At 59.8% G+C, this 27,390-nt stretch overlaps 2 protein-coding genes across 2 annotated transcripts; one reads left to right on the top strand and one right to left on the bottom strand.

The window, feature by feature from the left end:
- The first annotated feature begins 2,420 nt into the window (after positions 1 to 2,420).
- On the top strand, positions 2,421 to 3,681 carry MTERF4 (mitochondrial transcription termination factor 4). Its single transcript, XM_074153175.1, has 3 exons — positions 2,421 to 2,769; positions 2,852 to 3,036; positions 3,114 to 3,681. Exons 1-3 carry the CDS (start codon positions 2,421 to 2,423, stop codon positions 3,435 to 3,437), a joined length of 858 nt encoding a protein of 285 aa, XP_074009276.1. The 3' UTR covers positions 3,438 to 3,681.
- A 50-nt stretch (positions 3,682 to 3,731) lies between these two features.
- SNED1 (sushi, nidogen and EGF like domains 1) lies at positions 3,732 to 25,946 on the bottom strand. Its single transcript, XM_074153176.1, has 33 exons — positions 25,743 to 25,946; positions 22,535 to 22,822; positions 21,793 to 21,933; positions 20,901 to 21,063; positions 19,859 to 19,984; positions 19,609 to 19,722; positions 18,760 to 18,873; positions 18,361 to 18,474; positions 18,121 to 18,237; positions 17,699 to 17,824; positions 17,317 to 17,421; positions 16,754 to 16,867; positions 16,497 to 16,613; positions 15,919 to 16,035; positions 15,716 to 15,832; positions 15,366 to 15,479; positions 15,106 to 15,279; positions 14,814 to 14,927; positions 13,745 to 13,858; positions 13,192 to 13,305; positions 12,991 to 13,104; positions 12,076 to 12,372; positions 10,725 to 10,908; positions 10,522 to 10,634; positions 9,702 to 9,980; positions 9,175 to 9,319; positions 8,750 to 8,832; positions 7,935 to 8,021; positions 7,595 to 7,711; positions 7,005 to 7,092; positions 6,318 to 6,398; positions 6,039 to 6,076; positions 3,732 to 5,604 (listed from the first exon to the last, which is right to left on the bottom strand). Exons 1-32 carry the CDS (start codon positions 25,944 to 25,946, stop codon positions 6,040 to 6,042), a joined length of 4,332 nt encoding a protein of 1,443 aa, XP_074009277.1. The 3' UTR covers positions 3,732 to 5,604; position 6,039.
- Positions 25,947 to 27,390: the final 1,444 nt, after the last annotated feature.

Genomic DNA, 27,390 nt, shown 5'->3' on the forward strand with positions numbered 1-27,390 from the left:
TGCTGTTCTGAGGGCTTTCTCCTCCACCTGAGGCCCCCCAAGCATACAGGAATGATTTATGAGACTGAGCAGTGGTTAGCAAGGTACTTGTCATCTGAAGGTCACCTGCTACTAATCCAAAAGTGCTTAGTTTGAAGATACGCCCATTGACCAGCAAGACCTGTGGTTCACCCCTCACTCTTTATCATTCTCCCTAGAAAGCAGCAGATTCAGAAACAGTCCTGGCAAGTGCGCACAAGGGGGCAGGCTCCCAGCTCCTTGCGTGGAGAGGGAGCCATGCTTGAATGCTCCCAACTGAGCGTGCAGATCCCTGCTGGGAAGAAGCAGTGGCTATGGGAGTGCCTGGGCTGAGGTCTGAGGCATCGCTGCCCTCCCTCTCCGCAGCACAGGCCCCACCCTGTGGAACCATACTTCCCTTACCGCAGGACGTGTACCGCCACTTGAGAGCCAGCAGGAATTAATTGTGCTTCTCTCTGAAGAAAGAGTGCGACTACTTCTCTTTTGGTCAGCACCACGCGATTGGCAGGGCAGCCTTGAGCTACTCTGCCTGGGCACAGTTCCTCTAGAAAAGCTCCTTCCTAATAAGCATTTGTAATTATTCTTACACGGGATGTGCTTTAATGGTGTGAAATAAAGATTTCGAGAGCTTGTTTAAATTGTTCATAACTAAGAATACATTTTTATTGGCTGTTTTGACTTTTTATATGTAGTTTCTGTCTTTCTGAAAAGTGAATGAACCTTTGTCTCGGTTGATTGTCCTCTGCCTGTTGTTTGTGCACACAAACTCCAAAGAGGCCTCAAAAACGGCACAGAATTGCATTGTGTAGGGTTTTTTTTTTCTCCCCCCCTTTTTTTTTTTTTTGGTTAGAGTCCTCTATATCCAGGAAACTAGGCCTTGAGCATAGTGAGACAAAAATACTGGAAAGAAAACCGAGATGCAATAAAGAGAATTTTAACCAATTCACAATACTGAGGCATAGGTAATAAGATCATTTCAGTGTGCAGCGCAACCAGAGTTAGACTTCTTGGAAGATATGAGGGGAAATGGGGCAGTTCTCATGCCCGCTGTTGTCAGACAGAATCTCTGGACAAGTGAATCCAGTAAAGCCACCTAAAATATTAAAGATCAGCTCCCTGAATCCAGCTTCCGACACTCTCCATATTATAATATAATCAGAATGGTTTGGGTTGGAAGGGACCTTAAAGACCACCCAGTCCCACCCCCTGCCCTGGGCAGGGACACCTCCCACCAGACCAGGTTGCTCCAAGCCCCATCCAACCTGGCCTTGAACCCCTCCAGGGATGGGGCAGCCACAGCTTCTCTGGGCAACCTGGGCCAGGCTCTCACCACCCTCACAGCAAAGAAGTTCTTCCCCAGATCTCATCTCAATCTCCCCTCTTTCAGTGTCAAACCCTTCCTCCTCCTCCTATGCCTCCCCTCCCTCATCAAGAGTCCCTCCCCAGCTTTCCTGGAGCCCCTTTAGGGACTGGGAGGGGCTCTAAGGTCTCCCCGGAGCCTCCTCTTCTCCAGGCTGAACCCCCCAACTCTCTCAGCCTGTCCTCACAGCAGAGGGGCTCCAGCCCTCCCAGCATCTTTATGGCCTCCTCTGGCCTCGCTCCAACAGGTCCATGTCCTTCTGCTGTTGGTGGCCCCAGAGCTGGAGGCAGCACTGGGGGGTGGGGGAGTGGGGTGGGGGGTGGAATCTCCCCAGAGCAGAGGGGCAGAATCCCCTTCCTCACCCTGCTGGCCATGCTGCTGGGGATGCAGCCCAGGGTGCATTTCGCGTTCTGGGCTGCCAGCGCACGTTGTGCTTCTTATCCACCAGCACCCCCAATTCCTCCTCGCAGCTGCTCTCAATCTGTTCTCCACCGAACCTGTATTTGTGCTTGGGATTGCTATGACCCATGTGCAGGACCCTGCACTTGGCTTGGTTGAACTTCATGAGGTTCACACAGCCCCACCTCTCCAGCCTGTCCAGATCCCTCTGGATGCCATCCCTTCCCTCCAGCATGTCGACCACACCACACAGTGTGGTGTCATCGGCAAACTTGCTGAGGGTGCACTCTATCCCACTGTCCATGTCATTGACAAAGATGTTAAATGGCACTGGTCCTGGTACTGAGCCCTGAGGAACACCACTCGTCACTGGCTTCCACTTGGACATTGAACCATTGACCGCAACCCTTTGAGTGCGGCCATCCAGCCAGTTCCTGATCCACTGAGTGGTCCATCTGTCAAATCCATGTCTCTCCAGTTTAAAGAGCAGGATGTCACCCGGAACAGTGTCAAACGCTTTGCACAACTCCGGGTAGATGACGTCCGTCACGGCCCCCCACGCGCCCCTCTCCTCCCCAGCGCTGCGGCCCCGCGGCGGGGGCGGAGCGGGGCCCCGCCGGCTCCTCCCCGCGGCGGCCGGGCGATGGCGGGGCGGCTGCTGCGCGGCTGCGGGCGAGCGGCCGCGGCGGGCTGGGCGGCGGTGCCTCGCGGCCTCCCCGCCGCGCCCGGGCTGGGCCCCCGCCGCGGCTGCGGGGAGGAGGCGGGGCTGCGGGCCATGGGCTTCAGCGAGGAGCAGGCCCGGCAGCTACTGGGGCTGCAGCCCCGGCTGGGTCCGATGCGGCGGAAGGCGGCGGCGGCGCAGCTGTTGCTGCTGGGTCTGAGCGCCGAGGCCGCCCTGGGCTTGCTGGAGCGCAGCCCGGCGCTGCTGCGGATGCAGACGGAGCGGCTGCGGGAGCGCGCCGAGGAGCTGCGGCGCCTGGGGCTGAACGGAGGTATGGCGGCGGGGCCGCGGCGTGGGGGGGTGTGTGTGTGTGTGTGAGACCCCTCCCGGCCCGCTCACCCCGCTGCCCGCAGGTCAGCTGGGCCGGGCGGTGAGCCGCTGCCCCCAGCTCTTCACCTTACCCCGGAGGAAGATGGCGGCAGCGGTGCGGCTGCTGCGGGAGCAGTGCCTCTTCACGGCCGAGCAGCTGAGGGAGGTGCTGGGGACCTGCCCCGCCGTGCTGCTGGAGGAGCCGCGCCGCCTCCACCACCACTTCCAGGTGAGGGGGCCCGGCCGCGGCGGGGAGCGGAAAGCTCGGGGCGAGGCTGTGCGGGAAACAGTCTGTCCCGCCCGCAGTACGCCTACTTCAGGATGGGAGTCCGGCAGAAGGAGATGGTGAGGGCCCGTCTTTTCCGAACGCCCTTTGCCGAGCTCAGGAACCGGCACATCTTCCTGGAGCGCCGGGGGCTCTACCAGACCCCGCACAAAGGCCAGACCCAAAGCAGTAACCCCAAACTAAGGGACATCCTTCACCTCCCTGAGAAGGACTTCCTGGCCAGCCTGGCCCATGCCACCCCGGAGGAGTACGAGGTCTTCAAGAAGCTACTGGCTCGAGAGGAGGAAGAAGAGGAGGAGGAGGACGACAGGGATGCACTGTACACAGAGGAAGATGAAGACTGAGAGTGAAGGAAGTAAAATAGCCCGGGAGTGAAGAGGTGAGGCTCCCAGAATGGCCAAATAGCCCGGGAGTGAAGAGGTGAGGCTCCAGAATGGCTCCAGAGTGGCTCCAGAGTGTGCATGCTGGCATACTCCCTGCCCCCACTGCAGTCCTGGGTGTTCGGGGTCCCCACCCTACACACACAGGAGCTGGGGTGGCTGCAAGGCCCTACCAATGGGCAGCAATAAATCCCATATATCAGAATTGAACAATAACCTTCATTCCTCCTCATTGACTAGCTACTTCAAAAAAAAAATCCAGTTTCCATAAAGTGTTTTTATTTAAAACAAACAAACAAAGACAAACAGACCAAAATAACTAATTTATTTCCAAGGCTAGGTTAAAACCTTCTGGCTGTGTTACATATCTTGCTGGCCGGGGGGGGGGGGGGCAGGAGGCAACAAGCTACTGCACTGGCTCACAGCAGGGACCATGCTTCCCATTGCTGCTGGGACAGGCCCCATGGCAGCACTGAAATGGGACTGTCCCATAGCAGGACTACCTCCACATTTGCAGGCCGTGTTGGCGCTGGTCTCTTGGCTGTCAAGGCAGGGGTGCAAACGTTTTGACCACGGCCCCAAACCTCCCCCTGCCCCATGGATAGCAGAGGTTGTGCTGGCTTTCCCAGGCAAGGGCTGGCTTCGTCATATGCCCTGGGGAGGCAGGGCTCCCGTACTCGCCTTGCAGCAGTAGGGCTAGAGCAGGATCTGGCAGCCTTGGAAGAGAACGAGGCATGTCCATCTCCAGTTCTGATTCCGGGAGCAGAGCTAGAGCCTGTGCAGGAGGGGAGCATCATGCTGGCCAGGTGGTTGGGTCGTGGCTTTACATTGTCACTGCTGCAGGCCTAGCACTCTTCCCTGCACCCAGGAGGGAGAGGGTGGCGCCAGGAGTGCCAAAACTCCTGGGCCTGTTCCGCTCCAAGAGCATCTTCGAGGCTGCAGCTCGACACTTGTGGCTGAACAAAGCACCCTGCAACAGCAGCAGGAGGGGAGTGCTGCCCCCCACACTGCTGGGGAAATAATACTCTATACCATAACTATAATATATCTCCAGTATGTATTAATTTATAATATACACTGTGTAGTTTAATACACAAATCTATGTTTAACTAATGTTGTCATACAAACTCACAAAAACTAGGAACACTTCTAAGCTATACTTTTTCCTGCCCCCCCCGCCACAGCCGATAGGGCAGCAGCTGCGCACTAGTCCTCTCTTCTGCAAACAACACAGCGCTGGCATCACAGCATGGACTGGTGCCACGGGGAACACCAATGCTGTGAGCAGCTCAGGGGGATGGCAAACGGAGCTCACTTCGTCGCTGAACCCACACCGTGCCCTGTAGTGGCTTGGAGATGATTAGCATCAGAACAAGCGCAGCGTTACACCTCAGCTGACAAACTTCACCCTACAGATCACTTTTTAAATTCTTTCTAGGTGCTCTATTGTTTTCTGAACTTGAAATTTGGTTAAAACTAGGGATTGTTTACAAAGCAAAGAAAAAAAGGCAGGCAGTAGAAGCTGCCTCAGTTTCCCCTGCTAGAACAGAGGAGAGAGGGACCTGCCTCCACTCGCCCTGCTGCTCAGGGGAGCTGCTCACCATTTCTAACTCATCTATATAGGGAAGGTCTCCTCCAACCAGATTTTTGTGGGCCACGTTTCAGGTGATAGCTAAGGCTTTTTGGTCTGCATTAAACTTTTATTTTGGGAATTACTGGTGATTTATAACTTTGGGTTATGAAAACAGGTTGGTGCAGATGCTGTTGGCAGAGAGCTGGGAGCCCAGCATTCATGCAGAGCGGCTGGGGGGGCCGAGCGGGGCTGGTCCCCTCGGGGACAGGGGGCAGCCAGCCAGTCGCTGTGGTACACTGCCGCTCAGCTCCTCGGGGGCAAAGAGGTGGCCAGCATAAGGCAAGCCAGAGCGAAGGCAGTGCTGGTCCAGCAGAAGGAAGGGAGCACTGCTTGGCGTGCCGATCCGGCTGCATATCCCTAATGGGCTGAAGAAGAGGGAGAGGCTGACTCCAGGCAGGAAGGTTCCCCTGCTGTGTTCAACCCAGTGAGCAGATCTATCTTCCTGGTATTTCAAAAGCCCTTAGATGTGGAAAGACAAAGCTTCTACTACTTTGAACCCTGTGAAGGAGCAGGAGAAGAATGAGCTAGGGTGCAGAGCCCTCCAAAAGCCCCGCAGCTCCCTCTTCCCACTCCATGCCCATCTCAGGCTGGGAGAAAGGGACCTGCCCCAGCCTTTGCCTTGCACAGGCAGGCAGTGCCCAGGCCCTTTCTGCACAAGAGCCTCTTGTTCATCGGGCTGCAAACCCACAGGGAAGCAGGGCATTGCCTTCTGCTCCTCCACCCTGGCCACAATCAGGAATCTTCAGCTGCGTGCCCAAGCCCAACCAGTGCAGCAGCTGGAGAGCCCTCACAGTCCCTTGACATGATAGCATGAGCCTGGACCGTGGTATGACCTCCACCTTTCCCCCCAGTTCCCTGTGCAGGGTTGCAGGCCACCACAGGCAGGAGCTACACCTGCCTGTGGCTGAGGAGGGCCTGGAACAGGTACTTACTCTATGGCTTCTTCAGTGTGTGACTGTTGCTTGATTTTCTGAAAGGGAAGAGAGCACCATCAGCCCTGCCCTGCAGCTTCTGGGCTGTCACATGCAGGGAGGGCACACAGCTGGCCTCAGCCTCGCACTCTGTTATTCACGGGATGCCTGCACCCCTCTCCCAGTCCACCCCCAACGTAGGCACCCCTGTGCCATGCCGAGTGACACCAGCCAGCTGCATTCTCCCGTCCCGGGCCACAGGAAGGCTGGCGTACTCTGTGTGCTGCTGGTAAGCTATACCTGGTTGTTTTCTTGGAACCGGTACTCTCGCAGTTCTCCTTGTAGCAGACATCCTGGTGTACCTTGTAGACTCTCCTGTACCTGCACATACAGCAGAGGGGCGAGTTGTTAGGAAAACAGGGGCAGCTCTGCTTTTATGAGTGTGAGGGGGAAGCCAGGGGGTTTCCCCATTTCCTTCCAGGCTACGTAGCCGGCCTTGGTAGGAACAGGGCTGAATCTGCTATGCTTGAGGGCTGACCCCACACACCCAGGCCCTTGTACCTCCATCACAGGAAGGCTGGGGGGCATCAAGGGGCAGACCAGAGAGCCCCCCCCAGCCCACACCCTGACATTGCAGCAGGGCTGGCCCCAGCCCTCTGCTTGCAGATGGAGAGGCAGCTAGGAACTGAGCTGGCGGGGGGGGTCAAGGACACCAAATCCAACCTTGCTGCCATGTAGGTGGGTAACACCGCTACAGGGCTGTCATTTCAGCAACACCCTGCCCTGAAACGCAGCTGGCGGGGCAGCCCTGGGGGCTCGAGGGCACACAAGGCTGCTGAGCTTGCGCTGGGGAGAGGGCAGCTGCCAGACGGGGTCCAAGATGGCCTTGTGCTCGCTCTCCCCTTCCCCAGAGCTGAGCTGCAGGGAGATGTCCCCGGCTCTGAGCACAAGGGCAAGGGGGGAGCACAACCCACAGGCAGTACTCACAGGTAGTGGCAGGTGCCTCCTTGCCACACAGGGAATGACTTGGTTTCCGAGTACAGCCGTGTGCACGAGTGTGGCACCTTCTTGCAGGCTGCTTGGGGAACAGGAGAGGGGAGCTATCAACAAGCCTGTCTCTGGCCCTGCCTGCCTGTACTCTGTGGCAGGGGGCCAGCGAGGCCCCCCTGGATTCCCCTCTGCTGTTCTGGGAGGCTGGGCTCAACAGAGCTGACCCCCCCAGGAGAGGCAGAGCCCCCAGCCCTGCAGTGCCCAGATAACTATGTGGGCAGGGCAGGAGCCTGGCTTGCCAGGCTGCCTGGTGGAGGCAGAGGGCTCGGCCAGAAGCGGGGAGCAGACCTGTGCTACCAGATCTGCCCAAACTGCCACGAGCAGAGACTGGCCCTTCTCTCCACTGTTGGCACAGCACAGCCCTCTCTAGCAGAGCCTGGGCATGGCAGGAGCTCCCTCAGCCAGGAGGAGCCGGGTGCTGACAAGGTGTGCTTGGTGACCTGGGGGACCTGTGGCTGGCCAGGCTGTGCACATGCCATCCACCTGCAGGAGGGAGTCTGGCTCTCTTGAAGCAGCATGGCACTCACCCAGCTCGCAGAGCCGGCCCTTGAATCCTGGGCGGCAGTCACAGTGGTAAGACTTGCTATCCCTGGAGCAGATACCTCCGTTCCTACAGGGGTTTGTAGAGCAGTTCTGCCCCTCACCTGCAAAACAAGTACAACTGTCAAACCCCAGGGCCACAATGCAGCCCAGCCTCAGGGTGCTCCACCGGTGTGCCAGGGTGCTCCTGGAAAGAGCTATGAGCAGGGATGGGGCAGCTGGCAGGAGCCCACACTGTGGCTCTTGCATGCCTCCTGGCAACAAGGAGAGCAGGCTGGTGTTGAGTGGCTGGGTTCCTGCTGCTCATCTCTCTCCCCGTGGACTTACTTTTGCTCTTTGTCTTGTGCAGCTGCAGTGCCAGACTGCCCTGGATGGACACCTCCACATTCTCCAGCTTCACTGGTGCCTCTGGCTCTGGGCAAAGAGAGGGTCAAATGTCGCCTCCAGCCAGGGCCAGACCCAAAGGCAGCCCCCTCCAATGGGATCCAGCCTGCCTGCAGTATCAGGCGGCTAGTGAGGCCTGAAGCAAGTGGTTTAGCCAAGGTGGCACCCTTTGAATTAGGGGGACTGCCTCACCCTTCCTGGAGGGCTGTGGGACATACAGCATGTGCAGCAAGCCCAGGGCTTCTGTCAGGTGTGTGAGGCCCCTTCCCAACCCCATGGCATGGGGTTCCCAGGTCTGGTAGGGTATCTTGGGCTGGCACTTATATCCCTGGTGTTCCAGGGATGGCAAATGGAGGGCTGGTCCTGGGCTAGCAAGGGGCTTTTTGCCCAGGTGCCTTCCTTGAATGTGAGGCTGTGCTTGACAGTCGGGGCTCAGGCTGCTGGCCATGCAGGGGCTGCACTGGAGAGCTGCAGAGTCGCTATCTGGGCTCCTGCTGGTACTGGCAAGGGAGAAGTCCAGCCCACGCTGCACCCAGCATTGCCCCCCATCAGCAATATCCCTCTCTGGGTTCCCTGACTGGCTGTGCATCACCCCTCTCCCTGGGCAGGGGTCTAGCAAGCAGGGCAGGTATTTGCCCAGGGAAAGGCGAGAGGGCTCTTCCCCTCCTCTATAGCTTCCCCCAGCAGCCTACCTGGCTGCCACCCTGAAGATGGCACTGGGTGACAGGAGGGGGCAGAAAAGCAAGTGGAGCACTTACGTGTCTTCACAGTGATGGATTTGCCCAGTGCAGTGCCGAACCTGGCGCTGATCCTCCCTCTGCCATCTACCAGCTCAGTGAACCTGGGACAGAATAGCCATAAGGGTACAGGGCACTGCAGGTCCCCCAGACCACAGCCACCCCATGCACTAGGGCTGGGGGCAGGTGGACAAAGCACTCGCTGGCAGCATCAGGCTCCACGTGAGCCCCATAGGCTCAGCTGTGAGTAGTGTGGGTGACCTGCTCACAGGGCAAGGGCCTGCCTGGCTCACGACCCCAGTGGCGGGCAAGAGGTGCAACCCAGCAGGAGCATGGTTTGACCATGTGCGTACCTAGACGCAGGAGCTGGGAAAAGGGGCTGTGCTCAGCCTGATGTTTGGGCTGAGTGATGGTGGAAGAGCCAAAAGTGCTGGAGCAGTGCCTACCTGGGGGCTGGCGAGGGCTCCTCAGCTGTGTTGTGATCTGCTAGCAAGCGGAGTTCAGGCAGGAAAGCTGGGGGCAGCCTGTTGCGCAAGACCCGGGGGTGTCCAGCTGGGCTCCACCGTCTCTCTGGAGCCCCATCCCTCTGCACTACAGACCAAAGGGTTAGGCTTAGCAGGAGGCAGGCTGTGAATCAGCACAGCAGCTCGGCTCCCAGCCAGGCCCACCCATCTCCAGGCTGCCATTTAGGGCTGTGAGTGCCAGTCCCTGTGAAGGATCACTGAGCTGCATCTCTGCATCTGCCCTCCGCTAACAGAAGTGGCACCCTGCAACACCCACCTCCATTTTGCAGGGGACCTGTGTCCTGTCCCCACAGCCTGCTGCAGGCAACCGGTTCTTGGGCAGCAAGTCCCTGTGGGCTTGTTACTCCCTTAGTCAACTGGTTTCTGCCCCACTTCCCCGTTAGCCCATCGCCTCCCTTATGCTGCAGCAAACTGGCAGCGTCCCTGCTGTGGCGAGCCAAGGCACTCACAGGTGGTGACGAAGAGGTGGATGGGCTCGCTGTGCACTTGGCCTTGCTCTGTGTTCTGCACAGCCGTCACGGACAGGCGGTACCGCTGCCCAGGGAGCAGGTCCCGCACCATGTAGGACCCAAGCTTCCCGTTGGGCACGTAGCGGCTCTTCACACTCTGAGTGGTGGTGACATTGATGATGTACCCCTCCACAGCGCCAGCAGGTGGCTGCTCCCACGCCATGGACACAGAGGTGGCGGTGACACGGGAGGCGGTAAGGTTTTGAGGAGGGAGAGGCCCTGGGGCAGGCAGGAGGTGGGGAGAAAAGGGGTCAGCTCTGGTATCCTTGAATGGCAACTGCCCTACTTGCTCGCACACCATCTTAGAAGCATGCCAGGATTCCAGCTTGCCTGGCTATGCCCCAGCCAGCCCGCAGCCCAGCTCCAGCCGAGCAATGCACTGGGAAGAGGTGCTCAGCAGAGTCCCTGCCAAGGCAGGCAAAGCCTCACTGCACCCTGGCACCTGGGTCTGGCCCTCACCCTCCAGCTGCCATACAGCAGGGAACGAATCAGACCCGTGCAGGCTCCACATGGGGCTGAGCTCATGCTGGTCTTGGGCAGTCAACAATATCTGGCAGGGGAGGACATACTGCTGCCTTGCCTGCCCTTCCCACGGGCTGCCTGCACGCCTCCTACCCGCTGTGCCGGCCAGACAGGCTGATGGCTTTCCCACCTTCCCCTCCCTGCAGCTTTCCTGCTGACCACAAGCCATGGCTGCCCTGTGCCTGCCAAGCCCCAGGGCCCCTGCAATAGCAAGTGGTGTGAAGGCAACCCCACTCACTTGTCCACACGTGGAACGGGGCTGTTGCCAGACTCTCTGAGGGGTGGTCTTCCGTCCCCAGGCCGCTCAGTGTTGTGACATGGATGATGTACCTCTCTCCTGGCTGCAGGTCCCTGTGGAGGAGGAAGGCAGGGTGGGAAGGGGTAAGCTGAGCAGCCTGGGGGGGGCCAGCTGGCCCAGCACCCACCTGCTGCCCCACTCACAGGAAGGTGTACTTGGCCACACTGCTGTTCAGCTCCACGGTGCGGTCTGCCAGGTCCCCTGGCTGGCGGATGGAGACACGCACCCTACTGACAGTGGAGTGCTTGAGCCGGTGGAGAGCCCATTGCACCGTGATGGCACTGGCCGTCACGTTCATGATCTCAAAGCCTTCCACCGGACGCGGTCCTGGCCAGAGCAAGTGGAGAGGATGGCAGTCAGCCACTGGTCATCATGGGGAACCCCATCCCTTCCCCACACCCCCACATGGGGAGTCCTGCCTGCCCCTCTGGATTGTTTTCCCCAGCAGGACCAGCTCAGTGCTACCTGCCCTGCCGAACTCACGCTCTCCTGTCCTCCCTGGAGGTGCAGGCAGGTGGGAGGCACATCTGTCTGCCTGCCTGCAAGGCCTCCTGCTGCGCATAGCACCCCTTGGGCTGTCCTTCTCTGGCCCAAGTCCCCACCATCAGCTCCAAAGGGGCTGCAGTGCCTGCGCCTGGCCCACTGCACACCCAGGCAGCCATCCTGAGCCCAGTTCTCCCTGGCTTGAGGCCTCCCGAGATGCCATGGCTGGGGACACAGTCCCATACTGTGCCCATGCCTGCCTTCTCCTCCCCTTGGCTTCACTCAGTCTCAGCCTGCTGGAGGGAGGGAAGGGGGAGGATGTGGCCCACCACCATTCCCCTCTTGTTAAGAGGGCAGTTTTTCTAGGTCTAATCTCCTTTATCCTCTTGATTTCTACATCCGCATGCCCTAGAAAGCAGGACCACAGCTGCTCCACCTGCCCATGCCCCCACAAAGGCATCACTGTGCCCCCTTCCCTCTGCCTGTGGAGCAGAGGTCCCTGCCAGCCTCTGGCTACTCTGGCACCCCTCTGCTGAGCCCGGTGGAGTGACTCGCCCACAGGGCACACTGTCAATAGAGATCACCCAGACACACTGCTTAGCTGGCGCGGGGGCTTCTCCAGCTCAACCAAGCAGCATGAGGGACCTGCACTACTGTACGCCCAGTGACAAGGCGTAACTGATGTGGCGGGCGCAGCCTGGCCCTGATGAACAGGATCTAAGAGCGGTCCCTGCTGCCAGCTCCCTTACCAGCCCATGGGCATGGGCCCAGTGAGCTGCGGGGCATTCGGTACCTTTTTACTCACAGCAAAGAGAACGGCAAGTCTCTGTACCGACTGCTTTCCAAAGGCCCCCAGCTGGATTTTAGGCTCTGTACCATCAAACCCATTGGGGTTTGGCACAGGCCTGAGCTGTGGCTGGAGCCAGCGGCAGGGAGGAGGCGGCACAAGCCCTGGTGCCTGTGGGGGCCACACGTGCTGACAACCGCGATCCCCCTGGGGACACTACTCACTAGTGCGCGTGGTAAGCATGACGGGCCTGCTGATATCATTCTTGTTGTTCACGTTGCGTTTGACTGAAAAGACAGAAATATTGTAGGCTCTGCCGGAGGCTAGTGCCCGCAATTGGTGGGCAGAACGACTTCGGTCCACAAAATCTGTCCTGCGGTAAGAGCCGTCGAGGGATACGTACGTCACGGCGTAGCCGTCAATGAGTTGCCTGGCGGCTGCGTCCTCAGGTGGGTGCCAAGAAATCAACACACCAGTGTCCTCCACCCTTTCCACCTTTAATGAGGTTGGTGGCAGCAATTCTTCAGGGTGTGGGCAAAAGCAAAGGGGAGAGGTAACGCCATGAATCTTTAGAGAACAGACCGCAGCAGCAAGAGGCAGAGCGGCAGCAATGGAGGATGGGGCCCTTGCTCTCTCCCTTGGCATGCCTGGCAGGGGCCCTGAGGGCACCAGCCGCCACCAGCCTGGCAGGCACAGGAGGAGCCAGGAGCACTCCCAGCCACTGCGACCTGGCAGCACCAGTGGCCAAGCATTTGCCACTGCCTGCCAGGCCTAGGGCAGCAGCAAGACAGGGCAAGGGGCCTTGGGGAGGCTGGTGCCAGTGGCAAGAGGCTTTTCTTGGATGCCTCGGTCTCCCCTCCTGAGGGCATCCCAGGGATCGCTGTCGCTGCAGGGGGCCAGGGAAACCTGATCCCAGCATCCTCGTGCTGAGCCCAGCACCAGCAGCTCAGCACACCAGCACCCGCCCATGGCATCAGTGGGGTCCGGACTGCCCCCCACAGAGGTGAGGCCCCAGCCCTGCCTGCCTCAAGGAGAGCTGCTGGTCTCAGATGGCGTCAAGCCCCTTGCAGGTGGTGGCCGCTGCCAGGCTAGCACCATGCCCCGTGCCACGTCCTGGTGCCATTGCTGAGGGCCTTTACCTTTTTCGCAGCTCTTGCCTGTGTAGCTGACTTTGCAGGTGCAGCTGTGGGTGCCATTGCCAGGTAGGCAGTAGCCTCTGCTCCCACAGGGGCTGGAGAAGCACGGGTCACTGGCTGCGGGAGAGGCACCAGGCCCGGCGGCGTTAGCAGTGCTGGCCAGCCAAATGGCCACCCCACGCCAAGCCGCCCTGCCCACCTCACCTGTCTCACAGTGGTAGCCGAAGAAACCCTCTGGGCACACACAGAGGTAAGAGCCCCCGTAGCTCTCGCATTCCCCTCCATTTCGGCAAGGGCCCGACTCACAGGCATCCACTTCTGGAGGTGGGAGGAGGCCAGCAGTGAAGGGGGGCCCCAGCTTGCCAGCAGCCAGCTCCCGCAGGCAAGCGACAGCGACAACCCCCCCCGAGGACAGCAGGATGGACGTGCAGCCCGGGGCTCAGCACAGCTGGTCTAGACTCAGAATCCCACCCAACCACCACAGTGGCCACATTCCCTGGCAGGGGGTGGATGCCTTGGGAAGGGGATCCATCACCGGTGGACACCTTGTTCCTTGCTCCCACCCCACCGAAGCAGTTTCAGCTCAGCCCTCAAAACCACAGGCAAGGACGTGTGACAGGCAGCGAGCACCCGGGGTGATGGCTCAGGGTCAAGGTGTCCAAGGTGGCAACCAGCTGCCTGGCTTGGTACCGGTCCTGGCCACATCCCGGTGCCCACAGTCCAGCCTCCCACCACCCCAGGAAGGGCGAGTCCCTACCTGTCTCACACTGAGTCCCCACAAAGCCCTCAGGACAGTAGCAAGCAAAGGACCCCAGGAGGTCCTGGCAGGTCGCGCCGTTCTTACAGGGCTCTGATTGGCACTCGTTGACATCTGGGGAGTGGCGGGAGTAGAGGTGCCGGCTCAGCACAGCGACTGGGGATGGGGGGCTCATAGAGGCATTACTTCCCCCACAGGGCAAGGACACTCCCCACATTGCTCACTACCCCTAGGCCCAGCAGCCAGAAACAGCCCCACTCCCGAGACTGTTGGGAGCCCGCTGCCCCAAGCCTGACCCTGCACAGGGGCTGCGGTGGGAGCTAGGCATGGGGACATGCCCACAGGGACACCTGGTGACAGCTGGCAGTGTGGGCCTGTGAGAAGAGGTCCCATAGGGTGCCTGGCATGTCCCCTCCTGTAACTCCCACCCTCTTCCACCACTGTTCTCTGCCAGGCCCTGAGAAGCTGGGCTAGTGCCACCTGCCAGAGTCGCACCAGCCCCCCTGCTACCCATCACCCCCTTCAACCAGTGCCCACACACAACCACAACCATGTGTGTGCACGGGAGCGGGAGCACAGCACAGCCAAAAATGTGTGACCTCAAGCTGCTTTCCCGCCCCTCTCTTGGCCAATAACTTTGGAACCATGCAGGGCACATCCCACCCAGTTCCCAAGATCCAGGGCTTATCTGCATGGGCTTAACACAAGTCAGAGAAGTCACTGCCCCATTGATGATGGAGATGCCCACAGAGCAGCCATTAGCGGGGGGACACAAGTAGCACACATGTCCCACAGCCCTACCTGCTCCTCCACCCAAATGGGAGCAGTATCTCTGTCAGCGCATCCCATAGCTGGCAGGGGTGCTCCAGGAGAGGAGCCCTTGCTACAGGCTGATTTGAGCACACAGACAGAAGACTGAAGCCAGCGCACACAACTACAGGCAGCCCAGCTTCTGGCTGCGGGGTCCACTGTTTGGGCCCACTGTCCTTCCCTGGGGCTGGGGGGGTGAGGGAGCGTTTACTACAGCTGCCTGCAGCAGCCCTCGGGTGTACTTGGCACAGTCTCTTACCCGACTCGCAGTGATGGCCGGTGTAACCTGGCTCACACAGGCACAGGAACTCGGCAACACGGTCCTTGCACTGTCCACCATTCAGGCAGGGCTGGGACCAGCACTCATCGATCTCTGCAGGCATTCGGGCAGAGGAGAAACAAGATGAGATACATGAGTCCCCAGGGGCTCTGTCTGCAGACATGGGCAGGAGAGGACTGCAATATGCATCCTGGGATCACCAAGCCATAGTTGTGACCACAGCCTGCTGGCAGGGTGCCCCAGGGCTTGGCTGCTCCCCAGCACTCCTCACCATTGCATTCGGGGGGGTCGCTCCAGACCCCTGGCAAGCGGCAGACACGGGGATGGTTGTGCTGACTGAGGATGTAGCCCAGGTCACACTGGTATTCAGCAAGCGAGCCCAGCTTGGTGGAGTTGAAAGAGGCCCGGGCATGCTTCACCTCGCTGGGGATGCCGCAGTCAACCTCTGGGGAGAGATGGGGGTTGAGGGTGAGTGGGGCCCACAGAGGCGCCCCAAGCCCCTGGCTGGCAGGGGCAGCCCAAGGCCCTTACCAGACTGGCAGTGCTTCCCTACATAGCCTACAGGGCACGTGCAAGTGAAGCCCCCATCAAGGTCCTTGCAGGTAGCACCATTCTCACAGGGGCTGGGGAAGCATGGGGAGGTCACTAGAAGAAGAACGGAGCAAAGAGCAACTGCTGTGGAGCTGGAAGAACCCAGAAATCAGAGCCATCCTCTTTCCCCTTCTGGCATTGCAGCCCTGCCCTCCAGCCGGGGTGCAAATTACAGGGCAGGGGTTTCAAAGCAAGCAGTGAGGGAGGGTTCACTTGCTGCCACTGTGGCTGTCAGCTCTGCCAGCAGCCCCAACACTTCCCCAGCACTGGCGCGCCCTGCTCACACCTACCGATCTCGCAGTGCCGGCCAGTGTAGCCCAGGGGACAGTCGCACTTGTACTTGCCAATGTAGTGGAAGCAGGTACCCCCGTTCTGGCAGGGCCCCGAGGCACAGGGGTCAGGCTTACCTGGGGGCAGAGGGCAGGCAGGAGCTGAGCAGCAAGCAGGACGACTTGCCACCTCTCCTCCCCGGGTGGGGACCAGGGGGTCGTACCAATCTCACAGTGCTTGCCGGTGAAGCGGTAGGGGCAGGTGCAGTGGTACTCGCCATCCACCTCCCTGCAGGTGCCCCCGTTGCGACAGAGCCCCATGCTGCAGAGCCGTGGTTTGGCTGAAGAAAGAGCACCGAGAGTGGGGGGGTCACCCACTGCTGCTGGCACACTGAGAGCCACTGTCACCCACCAGCACCCCACCAAACCCCTTGCTGTGGGAAAGCCGAGCGCACCTGAGCCTCACAGCCCTGGGCTCAGCAACACCACTGTCCAGACGTGTCAGGGCCTCAGAGGGCCACAGGCACATAACGTCAGGGAACTGGTGGAAGCTCAGGCATGTAAAAAACTCCAACACTGATGGTGTTGTGCAGGAAACACAACTGGATCGGCTGCTGTAAACTGCCAGGGGCCATGAAGGGAGCCCCACAATCCTACCTCCACCCTGCAGAATGGGATGGGATAACCTGCACCCACTTTCAGCTGCAGCTCAGCAAGCAGCTTCTCATCTCCCACAAGGGTTCAAGCTCTTCTCCCACCCCCTGCCAGGTCCTGGGGCCATTAGAGAGCTCTGTACAGGTACCTTTCTCGCAGTGTTTGCCAAAGAAGCCTCGAGGACACTCACAGGTGTATGAATCATCGTGAACCTCGCAGGACCCCCCATTCAGGCAGGGCTCAGAATCGCAGGGGGATGGCATCGCTGCAAAGCCAGACATGGGGTATCACTGAGGATGTACAAGCAAGAGTGCAAGGGCTGCTCCCGGTATCCCTGTTCACTGCCCTGGCTCCTGCCGCATCCCTCCCCAGTGCTGGTCCCACATCCCCACAGATGAGACTTACTGTGGTTGGTGCCATAGTCAGTGTGGCAGACGCAGAGGTAGCTCCCACCATATTCCATGCAGTACCCGCCATCTGGGCACTGCGTGTTCATGTTGCACGGTGTGGTGGTGACTTCTGCAAACACAAGGCCAGCACCTGCCTCCATCAGCTAGCAGCAGGAGGACACCCAGCTGCCTGCCTGGCCAGAAACAGGGGTCTTCTAACTTTGCAGGGTCTGATGAGACAGGAGGGACCCTCTGTACCCCACACCACAGACTGCGCAAACGGCAAGGGCCAGCCTGGATGCCCAGCAAGCTTCAGAGTGGGAGCACACAAAAGCTGCGGTTCCCTCCCCACCCAGGGGAGCCGGGCTGGGACCAGGGGCTGGGAGAGGCACGGATCAAGAGGAAGCAGTGTTGCCTTGTCCCCAAGGGACAATATTTCCAGGTTCAAATACAGTGCATGCCCCTGCTACTGTGCTAGGCTTAGGCATGGGCAGGGTGTCTCCTTGCTTGCCCACGGCCTGCCTGAGTCAAGCATCCCAGAGAGGGAACAAATACGATGAGCAAGAAGCCTTCACCCACCAAATTCACAGAGGACACCAAAAAACCCAGGCGGGCACTGACAGATGGTGACGTTCCCCTCCAGACAACTGCCGCCGTTGCGACACTCACAGCCCTCCAAGAGCTCTGCAAGAGAGGAGAGGAGAGCTTCCCAGGACCCCTCCTGCTTGCAGGGCTGGGACAACCAAGTAGCCTTGCTGGATGCCACCCATGGCAGGAGCTCACAGTGGGTGGCAGCCACAGGCTCCCCCAGACACCCAGGCACAGCCTCCTTAAGCAGGATGGACCCGCTGTTCAGTCCAGAAGCCCTGAATGGACTCTGGGGCTACTGCTTCTCCCTCTCAGGAGCACAAGGGCTCCCTAGAGATGTGACACCATACCAGAGAGATGCCCCAGTACTCACTGTCTCGACAGTCCTGCCCCGTGTAGCCCTCCTGGCATTCACAGATGTAGCCCTGCTCTGTCTCCAGGCAGCTGCCTGCATTCTGGCACGGGTGGGAGAGGCAGGCACTGGGCACACGGGGCCCACCTGCGGGGAAGAGGGAGGCTGAGCCAGAGCCATCCCAGCCTGACGCTGGAACACCTCTGTCCCAGGGAAGCTAGGACAGAGCCAGTCTAGCCCAGCTTCACACCCGACACCCCACCATGGCCAAGCAGCCCCAATGAAAGGAGCTGCCTCCTGGCAGCACTACAACCCCTCTGCACACACTGCTTTTGGCAGTGCCTATGGCTGATGCAGCCCCTTTTTAGCCATTTTCCCCTTCCCACCCAGCTACCCCAAAACCGACTCCCATGCTGGGTCGGGCGAGGTGTCCCTCCACTCACCGTACTGGCAGTTGTTGCCATAATAACCTGGGGAGCAGGTGCAGATGTAGCGGCCAGGGCGGATGTAGTTGCATGTCTGCCGGTTCTGGCAGCTCCGGTCTTCGCAGGAAGATGAGTCTGGTGGGGAAGGAAAGCAAACAAGTGAGAAATGAGCAGAGCCTGCCCTGGGAGAGGGGCCATGATGGGCAGCGGAGCACAGGGACACAGTCCCTGGTGTGGGTCATCCCAGGGCACAGGCACCTTTCTCACAGCGCTGTCCCACGAAGGGCTCCAGGCACACACAGGTGTAGTTATCGACCAGGTCAACGCAGTGCCCGCCGTTCAGACACGGGCTGGACTCACACTCGTTCACTTCTGCAAGGGGAGGCCGGGAGGGGCGGTCAGGCCGTGCGTGGGCACTGCTGGTTCACCCAGGTCCTCCCATCCTGGATGATGCTCAGGAGGGGGAAGGCAACAGCCGGGGTCGGGGCGGGGGGGAATCAAAAAAAAAAAAAAAAAAAAAAAAAAAATCAGTGCCACCAGCAATGCCGAGGACTCCCTTCTCAAAACTATGCCTGGGGGTGAAGCAGGGTGGGAAGGCAGCTTTGCCAAGGTGTGAAGTGTCACCATCTCCCCCTGGCACTTGCTCCTGCCACTTACCTGTCTCGCAGTCCGCCCCTATGTACCCTGGCTGGCACAAGCATGTCGCAGTCCTGTTCACTGCCTGGCACCTCCCATCATTCTGGCACACCCTGTTCTCACACGGTGACTCTTCTGCAGTGGGACACCGAAAAAAAGAGAGGGGGGAGAATCAACCCAGGCACAAAACCAGCACATCCCCTGCACACATGGTGATGCCAGGGCCAGACAGAGAGCATAGCCTCTGGCAGGAGCCGGTGGCCACATTCCCAGCCATGGCTCTTCCCAAAGCCTTCCCAGGCAGCTCAGCCTTTACATCCCCCTGTGCCTCTTGGATGCCAGTGCGCGTGCTGGGCATTTCTCCCTCCCTCCCTTCCCCAAAAGACAACTCCCTGCTTGCCTTCACCAGCACAGAGGCTTGCTGGGAGCTGCTTTGGCAGCAATTCCACCAGGGGGTGGAGGCCAGGGGTGGGGGGAAACGGACCATGACGGCCCCTGCCAGGGACTAGGAGAGTCCCCGCTGGCTTCAAAGGGCTCAGGACCAGAGCATCACCTGCAAAAGTAGGGTCTCCAAGACTTCTGTTTAAGCACTAACCGCCAGCTTTTCTTTTCTCACTGAGGGAGCAGTGCTGGCAGCAGCAGTGAGCCAAGCCCTCGGCAGAGCAGGCTGCCAGCAGCAGGAAGGGCTCACGGCCAGAGCAAAGTTTCCTTTGCCTGCAGCAAACTGAAATCTAAGCTGGCCATTGCAAATTGCTCAAGCCAGCTGCTGCAGAAGCCGCAGTCTCAAAGCTCCCCCCTCCCAAGAGTGTCCCCCAAGCCTGGGGTCTCTGCCCTTCAAGCATGGCAAAGATCAGGCAGCCTCATGCTCACCGGTCTCGCAGCTGGCACCTCTGAAGCCCGGCAGGCACCGGCAGCTAAAGCTGCCAGCACCATTGAGGCAGGTGGCTCCATTCTGACACGGGTGGGAGAGACACTCATCCACATCTGAAACAGAGCCCCAGGTAGGGCAGGAGCTCAGGGCAGGGACAGGGACAGCCAGACTGGCAGCACACAGTGGTGACACCGGGAGTGAGACCCAATCCCCATGGCAAGGCGGGGGGAGGTTAGGGCCAGCACTCACCGACATGGCACCTCTTCCCGGTAAAGCCGGCCAGGCAGGAGCAGGTATAGGAGGGGTTCCCCGTGATGCAGTCCTCAATACACTTCCCCCCATTCAGGCAGGGCCGAAGCATCAGGCAGACAGAGGCTGTGGGGACAGGTGGTGCCACCCCCGTCAGCCTGCACCCCGGCAGGGCTCACCCGCCACCTTCCAGCCACACCAGCACCGAGGTCTATCCCTGAGCCCACCCGGCTCCCTGGGGTGCTCAGGGAGCCCACAGGGGCTGCCTGCCTCACAGCTGGGCAGGGTCTGCTCCTCGTGGGCTCCCCTGAGACAGGAGGGCAGTTTTATCCCTCCTGTGCAAGGGGGAGAGGCTTCACAGGGTCAGCCCCACTGGCCAGGGGGACATGGAAGTGCCCTCACTTATCACCTGGGGCAGCAGGAAAGGGGGACAGGAGAACCCATGTACAGCAAACCCACCGGTCACACAAGACACACACAGATCACACACAGGTGGGAAAACATGGCGGGGGGGGGGGGAGGGGGGGGAGCGGGGATGAGGAATGGGAGGCCAGGGGCTCCATGGGGGAAGTGTCAGGACCACCAGGATGGGGAGGGTGGCCCAGTTCTGGCGCCCCAGCCCTGCTAGGGAGGCTGGTACTCAGCAGCCCTTCGCACGGGTCACCCCAGCCTCCTGAGACTTATGGATATGTGCATCCCCTGAGGGTGCCAGCCCCTCGTGCCCTGCCCTGCCCTGCCTGTGCACCATCACCTCCTCCCCAGCCTCCCTCATCGCTCCCCACAGGCTCTTTTCATCTCAAAAGTCTTCTTCCCCTCCCCATTTGCTCTCCCAGCCCTTTCCCAGCCCTGGGGCACCCATGGGTGCCGTCCCACACCACACACTGAGAATGGTCCCCCCGTGGCTGCCTCCCCTCCCTCCCCAAGCCCTTCGAGCCACCTCCTCCACTCCACAGAGGTGGGGATTGAGGCAGGGAAAGACGGGGCTGGAGAACAGTGTGGGGTTGGGTTGGGAGTTAAATAAACCTAACTGCTGTCCTCTTACTTGTATTGCTGCAGCCCCCCACTTGCACCTGGGCATCATCGATTCTGAACACCCAGCGCCCGGGGATACCCACATTTGTCGTCATCTCCACGTCAGCGATGTCATCAGTGCGAGATCCGGGGATGTTGAAGTAGCGCTTTCCATCACCAGCGTTAAAACCTGCCTGGGAGGACAAGGGCAGAACGTAGAGAGATGTCACTAGCACATGGGGGAAGGCAGCTGGAACATGAGGGCTCGTCTCACCCACCACTTAGTGCCACCAGCAACACTGCTTGGACTGACTGTCCCCTTCCACATGCCACTGGCCAGTGCTCAGCCCTGTCCACACGACAGGACGACGGCCAGCACAACGGGGCGAAGAGGCCGTCCTGCCCCCCTCAGTCCCTCCCCTGGGATTCAAAACCCATCCGCTTCCTCTCCACCTGCGGCATTCTGCCTGCTGCAGGCTGGCAGGCAAGGAGCCAAGCACGGATCAACTGCTGGTAAATTCACACATCTGAACAGGTACTGGGGTTCTAGAGGGTGTGGGTGTTGGCTTTTTTTCCCTTAAACACAACAACGCACACAAGCATGAAATAAAAACACAAGCGAAAGCTGTGCTGGCTGCGGCAGCTGCTCTTAAATGCTGAGGTTAGGAAAGAAAAGGGACTACGAGGCAGCAGCCAAGGCAAAGACCTGTGGTTTCGGGATAACAAAGCCTCCTGTATGGTCTCAGCTTTAGGAGCCAGAGCACACATGGATATGTAAGAACTTTAAAAAAAAAAAAAGAAAAAAAAAAAAAAAAGAAAGCAGAGGGAGACTTTTCACGTCCAAAAAAACACAAACCAGGGGCCATGAGCTCACAGAGCAGATGTGCTACCCGGGCACCCTGGGAGCCACATTCGCCACTTACCTGCGCCGCAATGCCGCCGAGCCCAGCAAAGTCCCCCCCACTGCTGGCGTGCATACCCGTGGTCCAGGTGATGGACTCATAGTTGAAGATGGTGAAGGAGAGCTTGCCGTCTGTGATGAGGACAATCTGGAAAGTGTTTACCTGCAGCAGGGAGGGGAAGTAAGCAGTGAGTGGGCAGGAACGGGGCAGGCGAGCCAGCCAAAAACCAGTCAGAAAATAAAACGACAGAAAGAGGACCTAGCAAAGGGGTGTTTCTTTGAGCCCCAGTCCTCCTCTGCTAGAAAAGGCAGTTGGGTTCAATTATTTTTCACCCTAAGGTGTTGTGATTCCCCAGCCCAGCACCCTAGCCAGCAGAACAGCTCGATTCTCCTCCCAGGGGAACAGGAAAAATGAGGAGAAATGTGGTTATCAGGCCCCTGGAAGAAAGGCACTGAACCCTGTACCAGCTCCTCCACACAGCTGCAGGCAAACACCACCCCACTGCTGCCCAAGAAGGGGGATGCCAGTGACTTGCAGCCTTCACACAGGGCAAAGAGGAGGGTTTGGTTTTACTGGCCCAGTGCTGCTCTGTTGCGACAGGGCATCACAACAGAGCCACCGGGGTTGGCTTAGCCTGCTGATGACTCCATGCCACACACAGCCAGAGAACTATCGCCGTGGAAGGCACTAAAGCTCTGGCAGGATGCTTCTTCTAAAAAATCCCTACCCCTAAACTAACAGCTGCTTTGCCCCAGCTACTCACTGGTGAAAACGAACTGCCCCCAAAGAAGGTGACTCGGTACCAGGTGGCGATGAAGACCCACTGAGCGGAAAACTCTGGGAACTCAGGGAAATACCGCACAATATCCCTGCTCGCTCTCTCTAAGATGGGCTGCTCAGTGCTCTCCCGGTAATACACATCACCAGCACGCCGGTTATCCACATCTGCCCAGAAAGCGGCCACCACACGCCGGTCCTTCGAGATGGGGAAGGCCACTGGCGTGAACTGGGAGACCTCCTTCAGGAACGAGATGATCCCGTTGTTGTTCACCTGCAGAGAGGGAGGGAAAGAAACAGGCGGACATGGTTGATTCCTGCTGCTGGCAGGAATCTGTGTTTTAGAGGCACTTTCCATTTCACCTTTATTCTGCTCCCCCCCCACACCTTTCCACAAACATTGGAGTGTTTCCCCTTCCTGCCCTTGGAAGCAGAGACGTGCCCCGGCGCCCATAGCCCCCCATCCCGGCCACTGGAGTGCAGCTGTAGGGAGGCAGCGCCTGAACAAACCCAGCGCTGTTCTCCGCCACGGCCGGGCCAGGGGAAGGGGGAACAGCTGAGAAAACCGCAGCAGCCTCGGTGCTTTAAACAAACAGCGCCCAGCACGCTTGGCCAGCTCACACCAAGGGGTGCTTCGCTCACTACCTGCTCTCTTACAGCTGGCATGAAGCCTGCAGGGCTGGGGTCTAGGGCCAGGCATTGCCACCACCCTCCTGGCAAGGTGGCCACCAGCACAGAATGGGGGCAGCCTTGCCAGGCAGCAATCTGCCCAATGGCATGCACAGCACTCCAAGTGACCTAACGAGCTGTCGAGCTAACAGGCTCATGGTCCCCAGGTGACCAAGTGCCACCATCCCATGTAAAGCCTCTGATGCTGGCTTGGGCTCAGCAGACTGCGCTCCTTAAAGCGGGGGATGCCAGACACCCAGGGCGAGATACTGCAAGTCCTGAGCCCTTCCCCAGCACTAATTAACGGGGTCAGTAACAGTCCTGGGATGCCTGGCCCAGGGATGCCTGGGGGAGGCAGCCCTTAGCCCAGGGAAGGAAGCTGGAGATAGTGGATGCTGCTGCCTGGAGTACTGCCTCCTGGAATGGAGATGCAGCAGGAGGAAAGCCGCTACCTGCACTGCTGCCTGAGCAGTCAGTGAGGGGTCAGGGATCAAAAGGAAATCCTCTTGCCCTCGAATTCCTGGGAAGAAACCCTGCCAGGACCCTACTGCAGTGGCAACCTCAGCAGGGCAGGCAGCTCCAAGCTGCTCCACTCCCCTGCCCGCAGCGCTGCCCACAAGCAACAGCAGGACAGGCAGGAGCACACAGACCCCAGCTAAGCTCACTGGCACGCAACGCCAGCTCCAGCAGTACCAGCCTGGCAAGCCCCTGGGCTGCAGGGTGGGAAAGGGTGCAGGCAGGAGGCTCTCGAGCAGAGAGCACAGTCCCGGCAGGCAGCAGGCAGGGACAGGCAACACTATCACGCTCGCGTGCCGACAAGGAGCCAGAAGCCAGCGTCCCGCCAGGAGCCATAATGAAGCCAAGTGTGCCTGTGCCCTGGCTATCCACACATCCAGGCTAATGGGAGGGGACACCAGGCTGTGATGGCCACATCTGATGGTCCCCAGTCCCCGAGGAAGGTGCCCAGTCCCTCCATGTGAACACAGGACAGTCCTTGCTGTGACTAAGGGGAAGAGGATTCCTGTTTCCCAAAGCCTCCGTAACCCTACGGTGTCCACAGAGAAACATTCTTCCCCTGATTAAAGCAATATGGGAGAGAGCTGGAGCCAAGAAGGGCTTTTTTATTGTTGTTGCTGGGTTTTGCTAAGGAGAAGGGGTGGCTGGAGGCAGCTCTCAAGGACAGAGGTTTCCAGGTGAGCCCAGCCCCACACCAGCTCCCCTGGGACAGCAGCACCTAGTCCTGCCACACAGGGGCAGGTGAGCTGGCCCTACAGAGCTGGAGGGTCTCGGTTCAGGGGAGGGGGACGCACCGCTCTCTGACCCCTGTAGCCCCTCCGAGGCCCAGAGGTGTGCTGCCTGGCTTCTCCCAGCCTCTTCTATCCTCCCACCACGGCTCAAGCCCCAAGCCCAGGTCCCTGCTGCCCAACGGCAGGGCTGGCACTTTTATTAGGGGGAAAAAAAAACCACTGGCAAGGACCAATGACCTCCCCTCCTGCACTTAGCTGAGGTGGTGGGGCAGTACATGAGCCCAGCTCCAAGATGGCACCAAGGCAATGCTCAGCCCTCTTCTCCGCCAACTGGGTCTGGATTGTTGGTCAGCCCAGAACAAACCAGGGAAAAGAGAAGGGAGTGGGATGCCAGAGGATTCACTGTGCCAGGTGGGAGCTGGCATGGGGAGCACCAAGCCCACGCCAGGATGCAGGGCAGGTGCTTGGAGGCAGCACTGCCCAAAAGGCTCGGGGACAACTGGGCACTTGTGGCTGCTCCTCTGCCTGATGGCCACAGCCACGGGGGACATGAAGGGCCAGGCGTGACTTGAGCTCTCTGGCCACCGTCCCCTCCGGGTGTCTCAGCGGTTGCAAGGGAGCATGTCAGCAGGGGTCCCAGTGGCCCAGCCATCCTGGCAGGCACAGGGAGGAGAGGGATCAGGATGTGCCGAGCAGCCAGCCAAGCCCGCTGCAGCACAACCCAAAGGGCAGCTGTGTTTATTCTGCATCACACCCAGAGCCCCACCATCACCTCCTCCCCGGCAAGGGACACCATCCAGGGGCAGCCATCCAGGAGCTGTGGAGCTCTCACCCGCCAGCCGTGCCCAGCTCCCTGCCGCTGGGACCCCCACAGCAGTGGCCAGTCCCACGAGGCATGGGTATTTCTGGCTCCAGCCAGGGCTACGCCTGCGGCTCCCCAGTGCGGCCGAGCGCCTGGACCAGCATCCCCTGTGCAGTGGGGCCAGGGCCCTCATTGTGCCGCCCGAGGCAGCCCCGGCCCCACCGAGCCGGGGGTCCAGCATGTTTCCACCGCCGTCCCGGACCCCTCCCCACCCTCAGCACACCGTTATTGCTCTGACGCTCCGAGTTAAACGGGGACCGCCCGACGGCCCCCGGGGAAATCCAGACGCACTTGGATCCCTCCGAGCGGGACAGTAATTTTAAAAATAAAGGGAAAGAGCAGGCAAGAAATAAAGGGGAAAAACGGTCAATGGAAGGCCCATAGGGAGACCGTCCCCGCTGCCCCCCGGTACTCACATAGAGGCCGGTGTGCCCCGCGCCGAAGAAGGGGAAGGGGACGGAGAGCGGCCGCAGCTCGGAGCCGCCGTCGTCCTGCTTCCGCGTGACGGCGTCGCCCTGGGTGGGCCCGAAGGGGTAGAAATCCGCCAGAGGCACCACGCCACCCGCCCAGAGCCACTCGCCCAGGGCCACCAGGACGGCCCAGCCCGCCAGGACCCCCATGACCGCCGGGAATCCCGCCGCTCTGCCTCTCACGCCGGCACCGGCCACCGCGGCATGGCGGCGCGGCGGGGACGGGCACAGAGCTCGGAGACAGCGGGCGGAGCCGCGCGAAACCCGGTGCCCGCCGCAGCCCCGAGCCTCCCCCTCCGCGTCGGACTCCTCCACCTCGCCAGCCCCACCCCCGCGGGTGATTTGCATAGCCCGGGGCCGGCCAGCCAATGGGTGCACGGCACAGCAGGAGGGAGGTGCTGGGGGGGCGGGGTATGCAAACGCGGTGGATGGGCGGGGCGGCGAGGGGACCCTCCGCGGGGGGCGGGGTGAGAGGGGGCGGCCGGGGACCTGCGTGGGACCCCCGGCCGCCCCCTTTCACCCCGCCCCCCGCGGAGGGTCCCCTCTCCGTCCCCTCATCCCCCACGGGGGGACAAGCAATCGCCATCCAAGGACACGTGTGGGTGCAGAGCCCCACCCCCCACAGCCAGCCGCGCCCTGTCCCCCCCTCCCCGCCCCCAGCTGCAGTTCAGCAGCGGGTCCCCTCTGCTCCTTTAAAACAGAGGGCTGGAGCGAAAAAAAGAGTGGAAGAGAAAAAAATGGTGTTATTTGCTGGGGTTTTTTTTTGCTCTTCCCCCCCCCCCCCCTTTTTTTTTTCAGGTGCTAAAAATAAGAGCAGGAAATTCTTTTCAGGAATGCCATGTTTTAAGTTACGCTTTAGGCTCAAGGGCTTCTTTGTCTCCACTGAAGAACAAAAAAATCCAAACCTACACCCGCCCTACATTTATCATCAGCAAAGTATTTTATCAAGAAAGCCTGAGTCCTCCAGAAAACTGTGGGGGCTGCCCCTGAGGGACCCTGCTGACAAGCACCGGTGGGTTTTGATAATGATTGATGCTGCCTGCGCCGACACCAAGCAGGTGCTGGGGTGAGGGATCCAGACGGTGCAGGGGGCTCAGTGCCCACATCCCATCCCGACTTCCAGTGCTGTGGCTGCACCCAACCTGGCCTGTGGCATGAGCATCTGGGGTGCACAGACACAGCTGGGGCAGTAGACAAGGGAGAACCCCCAGTCAACTCCATTCGTGGTCCCAGCAAAACCAGGGAGGGCCATCGCCTGCCTCCAGTGCTGGGATGGTGCAGGAACCCGGTCCCTGGCTGCAGAGGTTTTCTGTGTTATTCCACACCCCCACTGTACAAATATCCTCTGCTGTAAGGATTGCAAGGTACATTTGAAAAGGGGCCAAGGAACAAATTATGTAAAGACTGAAGCAGAGGAGCAAACAACAGCAGGACTGGGTTAAGATCAGCCATGGACATTGCCGTGGAAAGTCTGCCTCACCAGAGGTCAGCTCTGCCATGGGTTCGAGGATGCTCCCAAAATCCTCGCCCACACTCTGCTGGCTGCCCCAAGAGGTGTGGGGATCATCGCCTCTCTGCAAGAGCAGGGGGACCG

This window comes from Numenius arquata, chromosome 9, assembly GCF_964106895.1.
Source record: "Numenius arquata chromosome 9, bNumArq3.hap1.1, whole genome shotgun sequence".
In the NCBI taxonomy this organism is placed as follows: Eukaryota; Metazoa; Chordata; class Aves; order Charadriiformes; family Scolopacidae; genus Numenius; species Numenius arquata.

Coding starts and splice junctions, on each gene's coding strand:
- MTERF4 (XM_074153175.1), top strand. CDS start 2,421: ATGGCGGGGCGGCTGCTGCGCGGCTGCGGGCGAGCGGCCGCGGCGGGC. Junction 2,770..2,851: donor GCGCCTGGGGCTGAACGGAG/GTATGGCGGCGG, acceptor CGCTGCCCGCAG/GTCAGCTGGGCCGGGCGGTG. Junction 3,037..3,113: donor GCCTCCACCACCACTTCCAG/GTGAGGGGGCCC, acceptor TCCCGCCCGCAG/TACGCCTACTTCAGGATGGG.
- SNED1 (XM_074153176.1), bottom strand. CDS start 25,946: ATGGGGGTCCTGGCGGGCTGGGCCGTCCTGGTGGCCCTGGGCGAGTGG. Junction 18,475..18,759: donor AGGGGCGGACTGCGAGACAG/GTAAGTGGCAGG, acceptor CTCCCCTTGCAG/AAGTGAACGAGTGTGAGTCC. Junction 17,825..18,120: donor TGGCAACAACTGCCAGTACG/GTGAGTGGAGGG, acceptor TCTTCCCCGCAG/GTGGGCCCCGTGTGCCCAGT.